The sequence below is a fragment of the Convolutriloba macropyga genome, chromosome 11, assembly GCF_964194025.1.
Source record: "Convolutriloba macropyga chromosome 11, txConMacr16.3, whole genome shotgun sequence".
In the NCBI taxonomy this organism is placed as follows: Eukaryota; Metazoa; Xenacoelomorpha; order Acoela; family Convolutidae; genus Convolutriloba; species Convolutriloba macropyga.
This window is the reverse complement of record NC_134478.1, coordinates 14,861,770-14,872,062: the sequence shown is the minus strand read 5'-3', so window position 1 is coordinate 14,872,062 and position 10,293 is coordinate 14,861,770. Positions and strand designations below refer to the sequence as shown.

At 35.3% G+C, this 10,293-nt stretch overlaps 1 protein-coding gene across 1 annotated transcript; it reads right to left on the bottom strand.

Moving 5' to 3' along the window:
• Window positions 1–4,441: 4,441 nt before the first annotated feature.
• On the bottom strand, window positions 4,442–7,274 carry LOC142349257 (GATOR2 complex protein Wdr24-like). Its single transcript, XM_075400699.1, has one exon. It carries the CDS (start codon window positions 6,896–6,898, stop codon window positions 4,610–4,612), a length of 2,289 nt encoding a protein of 762 aa, XP_075256814.1. The 5' UTR covers window positions 6,899–7,274; the 3' UTR covers window positions 4,442–4,609.
• Window positions 7,275–10,293: the final 3,019 nt, after the last annotated feature.

The window sequence follows — 10,293 nt, the reverse complement described above, 5'->3', positions numbered from 1 at the left end:
TATGATTTGGTCTCAATAATAACAAGCACAACTGGAGTCCTGTTGCAGTCGCAATTTGATCTGTTGTACTAAGTTGACAGCTTATGGTTTGTTTGAACTTTTAAAAATATTTCTTTTAAAAAACCAGTGGATTTTTGAACTTTGCAACTTTTACATCATTTTCAATTTTGTGGCTTGCTCTCTGTAACTTTGTGGCTTGCTCTCTGTAACTACAAGTCGTATCCTTTTTCCAGTGAACGAAGATCCAATTTTTATAATAGTTATATTTTGAACGAATGGTTTCTTGGATTTGAATGGCCTGTGGTTTCAACGGTTGCTGCACCGCCTTCTTGTTAAATTCAATTGTTTTTTCTTTCGTTTTTGCTGTTATTTTTGCAGTTGTCCGACATATTACGGATAACAAAATGTCTCAATTGCTTTCTATGACTTATAAAATAGCCTTCCCAATGAGCCGAGTTGATACGAAGTGGTTTCACGGTTTTTTGAAATTTGTCCTTTTCGCTCTTCCTTGTCGGCCTGTCACCGAGTCGCATTATTGAGAGGTCTTATATATAATTCAATGAACATCTAATGAAGTACACGTTGATTTGCGTAGATCGGGTTTTATCGAATTCCTTTTCATTTTGCTATTTTGTTTTTTAAACATAGCCATCGAGTTTTGGTCGTAATTACTGTTTGCTGTTATTTGTTTTTGTGCGCGTCTTGTCCCGTACTCTCATTGATGGCAAGTCTCATCGGCTCTCTAATCCAGCATTTTTTCATTTAATTATTTGTTGAAAGATATGTTTTTTTCGAACCTTTATTTCTTTTCCTCATTTGGTAGACTATGAAATCAAAACGTGGACGGGCGGGTTCGGAACATCATGTGCAAACGCACATTACAAAGCCTCCTCGTTAAGCCTATTAAATTGAAATTGGAAGAAAACTATCTAAAAGCTGATGTTAACAAAAACATCAGTTGAGATAAGCTTGACCTGTAAAAATAGATGATTTAATTGTGGTTTACTGAAATATTTTATTTGCTTATTGATCTGTCTTTCAAACATATGGAAAATTAAATGTTTTTTTGTTGGAAGCAGAGAAGAATCCGGGCTAGTTCTTAACTCATTATGGATTCTAGACAATCAAAAATTAATCGGATATTAGTGCGCGCTCTATCAAAAAATTTTTGCAATTTTGTTTTTCATATGTTGATTACTGACAAGAATTATTTCAAGTCACGGCCTAATCAATGACAAATCCTATTTACAACAAAAAAAGCCATATGAAAACATAGTTTGTCTTCAGTGAAAAGCTCAGTTTTTATGGCTTTGACGATGTATTTTCAAAACCTTCATAAATTCTTTAAAAGGAATTCATTTTTCATTCCTTTTAGAGCCTCATGAATATGTTTAATTAATTAAAGATTCAAATGGGTTCATATAGGGCTGCAGGTGTGTCTCTACAATGCCATCATTTGTTATCTAATGCATCGCATGACTTTGAATCTATATTTTTTGAAACTGTTTGTGAACTTATGAAATTTGTCATTTTTTAATATTATTTCTCTCCACGTGTAGCCTAGTCTCAGGTTGTAGAGGGCAAAAATTAATCCAAGTGAAGGAAAAAACACTCTTTATAGTGGTTTTATATTCAATTTTTTTTGGTTTTCATACGAAATTTCAGAAATTTTGTGAGTTTTTACATACTTTCCTGTATTTGAGGTAGTAAATTATTCCCTCTTCAACCAATCGTATTAAGCATAGCTCCACTTTCCATTGAAAGAATGCTCAAAATGGACAAATTTGCTGACTTCCAAGACTAGCTGATAGTTTTAACAACTGCGAAGCCATTCTCTCACAAAACTTATTGCATTTTTGTCTTTGCCTGTAATTGTGGTTATTTTCGTTTTGTGGTTTGTTTTGTTCTGTAATTGTGGTTTTTCCTGTCAATCATCCAGGCAAAATTTCTTCTATAGATGTCTAAATGAATCCATTTACTGATTTCGGATAAGAGCTATAAGTTTTAGACTCAATTATTGTTCAGTTTTAAAGACTTTCAATTTTTTTAACGAAAACATTTTTGTTATCCCCATTTTTTGTTCGCTTTGTTGTCAACAAATAACTAAGGCTTATTATGGCAGAACTCATCAATATTCTGTTGCTCTAAACATAATTTTTGCTGTTGGTTATGTTCTGACAGTTGTCTATAGAGCTAAGAAACGTGTTCTCAAAAGAATTTCGTGATTTTCGATACTGGTCAATATTTGTGGTTCTTTTTGTCGTCTTTTCCACAAAACCCTTTACCTAGAATATCCAGGTTAATCGCTTTCGTCAGTTTGATGGTTTTTCATGTATTATATATAAGGCCTTAAACGCTGTGGCTCCGATAAATTTTGAGTTCTGTCCGCAATTGCTGTTTTTTTGTCCTCCTATGATTTGGTCTCAATAATAACAAGCACAACTGGAGTCCTGTTGCAGTCGCAATTTGAAATGTTGTACTAAGTTGACAGCTTATGGTTTGTTTGAACTTTTAAAAATATTTCTTTTAAAAAACCAGTGGATTTTTGAACTTTGCAACTTTTACATTATTTTCAATTTTGTGGCTTGCTCTCTGTAACTTTGTGGCTTGCTCTCTGTAACGACAGGTCGTATCCTTTTTCCAGTGAACGAAGATCCAATTTTTATAATAGTTATATTTTGAACTAATGGTTTCTTGGATTTGAATGGCCTGTGGTTTCAACGGTTGCTGCACCGCGTTCTTGTTAAATTCAATTGTTTTTTCTTTCGTTTTTGCTGTTATTTTTGCAGTTGTCCGACATATTACGGATAACAAAAAGTCTCAATTGCTTTCTATGACTTATAAAATAGCCTTCCCAATGAGCCGAGTTGATACGAAGTGGTTTCACGGATTTTTGAAATTTGTCCTTTTTGCTCTTCCTTGTCGGCCTGTCACCGAGTCGCACTATTGAGAGGTCTTATATATAATCCAATGAACATCTAATGAAGTACAGGTTGATTTGCGTAGATCGGGTTTTATCGAATTCCTTTTCATTTTGTTATTTTCTGTTTTTTAAATATAGCCATCGAGTTTTGGTCGTAATTACTGTTTGCTGTTATTTGTTTTTGTGCGCGTCTTGTCCCGTACTCTCATTGATGGCAAGTCTCATCGGCTCTCTAATCCAGCATTTTTTCATTTAATTATTTGTTGAAAGATATGTTTTTTTCGAACCTTTTTTTCTTTTCCTCATTTGGTAGACTATGAAATCAAAACGTGGACGGGCGGGTTCGGAACATCATGTGCAAACGCACATTACAAAGCCTCCTCGTTAAGCCTATAAAATTGAAATTGGAAGAAAACTATCTAAAAGCTGATGTTAACAAAAACATCAGTTGAGATGAGCTTGACCTGTAAAAATAGCAATACAACAGGATCAATGGAACACCCTGAACCCAGAAACATTAGTACCCTCCTTGCGACAGTCCTTAATAGTTTGCTATTTCCGCAGAAAATGGCAATGTAGGCTAAAATTATCGTATTTTTGCCAAATACCATAGAAGTTATGACTGATAAAAAAGAGAAAATTAAGTGAACAAAACTATACAAAAACTAGACAAATATCAAAATTTCCAACAAAAACATTGAAAGTTAATGAAAAGAAAAAAATCTCAATGACTTCTCAAAAACGACAACATTAAATTGAAACAATCTTCAGTCAATGTGCTTTCTATTGATAACGCTCATATTTTAACTGCAACTAAAGACATTTTTGTTTTAGCTGTGAACCTCGGATGGAGTTTACCTACTTTACTTTGGGGTTTATGGTAAATTACCATTGCGTGTTAACCCAATTTAATAGTTAGGCAAGTCCATTATTGTAGAAGGTCAATGGAGTAAGTAAAAATTTTTCTTTAAAGACGATTAGAAGTTCTGTAATATAGTGTCAAAAAATTCATTTTTACTTTGCAAAACTGTAGGGTGTTTACTCACTGTTGACGTTCAGTTTATATAGCGGGTGGTTTCTGTTTAAATTGAAAAAAAAACATCACTTTCTATGTATTGTTCTATCGATTTACTAGCCGGTCACCACGAGGGATAGAAAGAATCAATCTGTAAATTTCAGCCTATCAGATTTTGTCAGGGAGCTTCACGACAGCTGTTTCACTTTTGAAATCAATTGTCCAGAAAAAAATATTTCAAAAAAGTCCAAATACTCAGTAGTTGTCTAATATCAGCGAATTTTTGCATGGGCGATAACTTAACAGAGTTAAATGGATCAAACAAAAATAAAAATAGATGCCAGGCACAAATATGTCACAAAATAGCTTGCCAACCATCAAATATAGCCCCCCCCCCCCCAATGATTTTACTGCAAAACAACTTTGAAGTTTTTTAAAGCAACTGACCATTAGCCGGCATGATTTAGTTCCAAAAGAAGTGGCAGCTATACTTTTAAAACACAGCAGTTTGAATATTCCAATTAAAATAATGTTGACTTTGGGTAGAACAGAATATAGTTATTTATCCAATACATACAAATGAAAACTTTCAAAACACAAATATAAATGTAGCTTAATACTAATTTGAAAATAGATACATGAAATTCATGATTACGAATTTGAATAAATTATCAAGAGAACTCGCACTTATGTCCACACGATGGCACTAAACAGACGGAGTTGTCTCTGAAGTAGGCCTCCATATGATGCAAATGACCTCCGTGGCCACAACCTTGACACCAAGCAAACAAACTTTTCACAGGCTGCTTACAATATGTACACTTAGCACATTTCAGACACTTTGAGCAACGCCTGTTGATAAAAGAGGATTTGCAACATGTTGAGCGCAGCTTCATCTGAGTATTCGAATGTCTGTCTATAATTCGATCAATGCAAACATCACAGCCTGATTTGCATTTTTCATCGCAGTGCTTTTTCAAATGAACTCTTTCAAATTTACCAATTTTGTCTCTAAGACTTGTAATTGGAAATCGCACACTGACATCGCACGCCTCCACATAGAGGCCTTGACAGCTGAGAAGGTTGTGATAAGAGAGAAGCCAATCCTTGAAGGACAGCAACATTTCTCCTTCACCAAAAACATCTGAACTGCTGCAGTCGGGAAACTTCAGTTCATTCTGTAGAATTATCAAAGCGCTCACGGCGAATTGCAACTGACCAAGACGCTCAATCATATCTTTCAAAAGCGAAAAAAGAAATTTCATTGAAAACTTTTGTCCCAAAAACGGAACCGCAAATGGCACCAGAGAATTGCTTTGAGTCCCATTTTGACTGTTCTCAGCTCTGACAGTTATAGGGGCTGATTTTAACACGTGCACTAATTTAAGACGGCTGGTCGAATTCTGACCCTCGTCGTCATCTTCGTCCATTTCAGTTTGGGAGTCTTCGTCATGGCTGACAGTCAGCACGTTCTTTTCCTTCAATTCGTGCTGAGTGTTGTACGGTTCTTGCGCTATTGGGGAATTGACAACAACACTTTTTGTAGACTCTTTCTGTAGTTTCGAGACACCAAATTCTATCTCACTACTTTCAGTCGAGGTCTCACTGAAGTTATGCCACTCTGGAGGTTTAATATATACAGCTTGTTTAGTGTCGACTGGTCTCATTTTTTGTCCCTGAACATTTTTCTCAGTATTTGCAGAGGCATTTCTTGATTTTGAAATAGATCGCTGTGATTTAGGGAAAAGTTTAGCAAGTAGCTTCCATGTTTCTGCAACATTGTGTAAACTACACGACTTGGCAACTTGAGAGTTCAATTCACAAGATACTACGGGCTCATTTTGATTCAAGGCGTAATTCTGGAGACAAAATTCAAACGGGTTAGTTGTTTCCCTTTGAGCATTGATCCTAACATCGAGTATTACAGAATTCGCACTCAAATATTTCTTACTGCTCACTTCTACATCGCATAAACTTTCAAAAGAAGTAAACTTGACATTATTTGGCACCGTGCATGTTTCAGGAATTACTGCGTTATCAAAGCTGTGATGTCGTAAAGTTTTATCGCCACCAATGGACAGAAAAGCATCAACATTTTTGTCATAGAAGCAAAATTTGGAGACTTTACGAGAATGTCCGCCAAATGAATGACTGGGAAGGTACGGGCGATTAATATTCCAGCATAAAATATTCTGATCAAAAGTACTGGCAGCAGAAACAATGTGTTCATTAGATGAGGGGCGCCATTTTATACAATCGACAGGCAAGAAAAATTTGATAGAATGCTGTGAATGCCTTGATTCGGTAATGTTCCACACTTTAATATAGCAATCTCGACCTCCAGACGCCAATGTATCTCTTTTACTAGGATGCCAATCGCAGCAAAAAACGGGCCCACGGTGCCCAACAAATTGGTCAGTTTTCATTGGGTTTGCAGAGCTACTTTGAATTGCTAAGTCAATTACTTCTATCCAACTTTCCATGCACGCTGCGAACACAGTGTTCTTATGCGGATTCCAACTGACTTTTTGCACGCTGTTTGGGTACTTATGTTTCATAAATGCATCTGACATTCTTATATCTAACAAGACAATTTCGTCACGAGCTGAAACCAGAAGTAAATTACTATCAGATGGATGGAAGCTAAGAGAGCTGACACTTCTCTCCACAATGTTGTCATAGTTTCTGATAGGTGCAAGCCTTCCAGGAGCGAAGCTCTTGATCTGCACATGAGTAGTGCTGGTTCCCAGAGCCAAAAGACTACTGTCAACCTTACTCCATGAAATATCTTGATATGTTATTCTCCTTTTCTGATCATAGGATGAGGACAATTGAAGCTTGAAAGATCCAGAACTGAAGTCGTACACATTTAATAAATTGTTTCCACACACAGCAACAGATGTTCCATTAGAAGAGTAATCGAGTGAAAATGGCTCTTTATCAATCAGTACCGACTTCATCACATCAGAATTAAAACTAGAAAGGCGTAACGTCACCAGTCTCCAACATTTGAGCGCATTTTGCAAAAAAACTTTGGGCTAAGTTAGAACAGTAAAGGGTACCGCTGTTCGAAATAGAGGAACGAAGAAGACGTCTTTTCTGATTTTGTGCCTGATCTGAATATTCCCATGTACGTATTTAAAGCATCATCAAAACACTAAAAAAGTTGCATATTGTTATTCATAATTATGCCCTTGTTATCACAGTGCAGCAGGCGAATAATTGCCTTGGCGGACATAAAACTCTTCAGTGTTGGACTGTTGAACAATAAAAGATCAAATGTCAATCATTTGAACTGTACACACAATATTAACTGCTTCACGAATACATATAGAAACCAGAGCAACCCTTATTCCAATTATAAGAAATATTTAACAAAAATATACTGGAACTACTTCTTCAAAAGTTATTCGGAAGTCAACTTATGTTCCTGGGCTTTCAACTGCAGCTGTGGACATTGTAACCCGGTGCAGAAGCTCAGCTCAGTCGTTATATGAAGGGTGCAAACCCATGTGGAAAGACCCACAGAAGCCTAAACTCTCTCTCTCTCTCTCTCTCTCTCTTATCTCCAAGGATTAATAAACGATCAATAAAAATTACCCAAATTAACATCCAAAAGCTCGTACGTTTCGCAATAACTAGTAGTTTTAGCCGATGATTCTGGATATCACTATACCCATGGGTGGTCTGCACCCTCATTGTCCACAAATTAATTTTTTCGAAGGATTGCAATTTCCACATCTACATACAATGCGCCATGTGCATTTGTCATTGACATTGACGTAGTTCGCAAATTAGTTCAAGTAAATTTTTGATGTAAAGGAAACCAATTTGTCAAATTAAAATTACTTCCAATATTTAAAACAAACGTTTTCGAACTTTACGTTCATCGTCAGGTTAAAACTGTTTTACAAATTGTTAAAAGATAAAATGAATATATATTTACATTTGTCTGAGACGACAATTAAAACAATTCAAGGAACTATTCAACAAAATCAATCGAAAATTTTTTCCGATATACAATATTTAGCCAATTTAGAAGTCATATTTACATCTGTTATCAATTTATTTAAAAACATTCCTATTCCGGATTTTTCGATTTTGGCCATGTTCTTGTGTTTTTAGGGTTATTCCGAATTTGCCCTAACCATAAGTATCCCTCTTGTGGAGGTTCTGCAAATTTCATTTTGTCATGCACAAAATGTTTTTTGCACTATTTATTCTCATCTAGTCAAAATTATGATATGAACTAAAATTTTAGCGTGAGTTCCCTCCCCCTATATTCATCGCGTGTGTTTAGTGCCGGCTTCAGCTTGCTGATTTATATATATATATATATATATATATATATATATATATATCTTTACAAAAATAAAAGACAGCAATAATAAAACCTTACAATAATAAAAGACAGCAGACCCGTGGTACAATATCAAAGACAGCAGACCCGTCTTTGATATTGTACTTTGGCAGAGTTCGCCTCTAGCTATTTTTAATTATGATGTTATGAAGTAATTTTGAACGATAGAAAAAGTGGTCATCTGGTGTTATCAGCCCTTTTTTTATTTTCAAGTCACCACGGTTCTGCTGTCTTTTATTATCGTAAAGTTCAGAATAACATTGTTTTTGCAGTGAACTTGCCCTTGATTCTTGACAAAACACCAACAAATTGTGCATATCTATTCAAAAGCACGAAGGTAGTAGCTCGACTTCCTATAGTCTATTAACATAACAATTTTTTGCAAAATCGATATTGTTGCCCTCATTTGTAGCCTTTAAACGTTTAGCATTTGACTTTGGTTTGGATTCCAGGCCTGGTAATCGTATGGAATAATTGGCAAAATGTAGCCTTTATACGGGTTTAGCTTGTTTGGTTTAGAGCATAAGTTCGACACATTCCATTTAAAAAGTTATAAAATTTTTGTGGCAAAGCAGGCTCGTTATTCACTGTTAACATTCCAAAATAATTTTAATGATTTCAAAACTCTCAAGCGTCTTTGGATTGCTAGAGAAATCAACATTTTTCTTACTAAATAACAATGCAAGTTTCCCTCGATATTTAGCAAGGTTCAAATTTTGGCACTATATTTCATGCGATTTGTTTTTTACCATTCGTCAAATTATAGATATACACACACATTTATATATATATATATATATATATATATATATATAAATGTGTGTGTGTGTATGCATATAAGATTTAAAAAAGGATTGTCAATTTAAAACTTTCTTACGAACGATTTCGAACTCTGAGTTCATCTTCAGGTTATAAACAATACAAAATGCTAAAATGAAAAGCCAGAAAGTAAAATGCAAATCACTAAAATCAACCATTCAAGAAAATTTAAAACGAATTTTTACATATCTACAATCGTATCTACAAAACAATTACATCTGAGTAAAAATACAATTTCGACTTGATATAGCAGATGTATATCGACATGTTTTTTTATTAAAAACCTACATATATTGCTTTAAACTTTTTTTGGTTTTGCTCAATTGTAAAGTTGAAATTTTCGTTTTTTAACGTGTCTTTCAAGTTGGATTTTTATTTCCAAACTAAGCTTTCAGTGTCAATTCTCGTGTTCGGTACTCGTCGCGCGTGTTGATGGCTGGTTTCAATGTTCTTATATAGAGCGCCTCTAGTGTCATTAACATAGACTGGTTGCTGCATTGGTGTAATATCTTCCACGGGAAAGCTGTTTTACCACCGTTGCACTCGATTGCATGTACTCCCATCGGTGAGTCCGCCTTGGCATGCTCTGCAAATTTTGTGGTATTATGTCGGCATGTCTGCACTACATAGATGGATTTGCATCCATTACAAGTGAGTTCATAAACCACGTGGGATTTGAGATCGCTAGCAAAGCTAGACTTGAGACAAGGTAAACAGCTCTTAAGTACCTAATTGGACCTGTACGCTTTGTGCGAATCACTAGGTTTTAATTAGGTAAGCTACAGGCAGCTCAACAATTGATTGTGTATTCTATTTTTTACCCATTGGATTCACAGTTGAGTATATGTTCTGAAACGCTAGGCTGCAGGCAGCTCTATTGTTAAGGTATATGCATGTCTCATTATGCTCAGACTTACAGCAGTGCGTGTCTGTATACTCAGAAAAGCAGCATTGAAAACTTCATCATTGCTTTATGCCGATGCAATGCTCAATCTGTCAGAAATAATTAGTCTGCAAATAACGTGACTCAGTGCTGAGTAAAATTGGATTATAAATACTCATTAATGAAATGCTATGATAGGTAACTCAGGGGTGGCACAGACCATTTTCCTCTAATTTTGTGTCCGTTATCTCAAAGATGTTGTGTCGTTCGTCCTTTTTTGAGTCTGTGTCCGA

What these genes read in the sequence shown, in the direction of transcription:
- LOC142349257 (XM_075400699.1), bottom strand. Translation starts at nt 6,898, where the DNA reads ATGAAGTCGGTACTGATTGATAAAGAGCCATTTTCACTCGATTACTCT.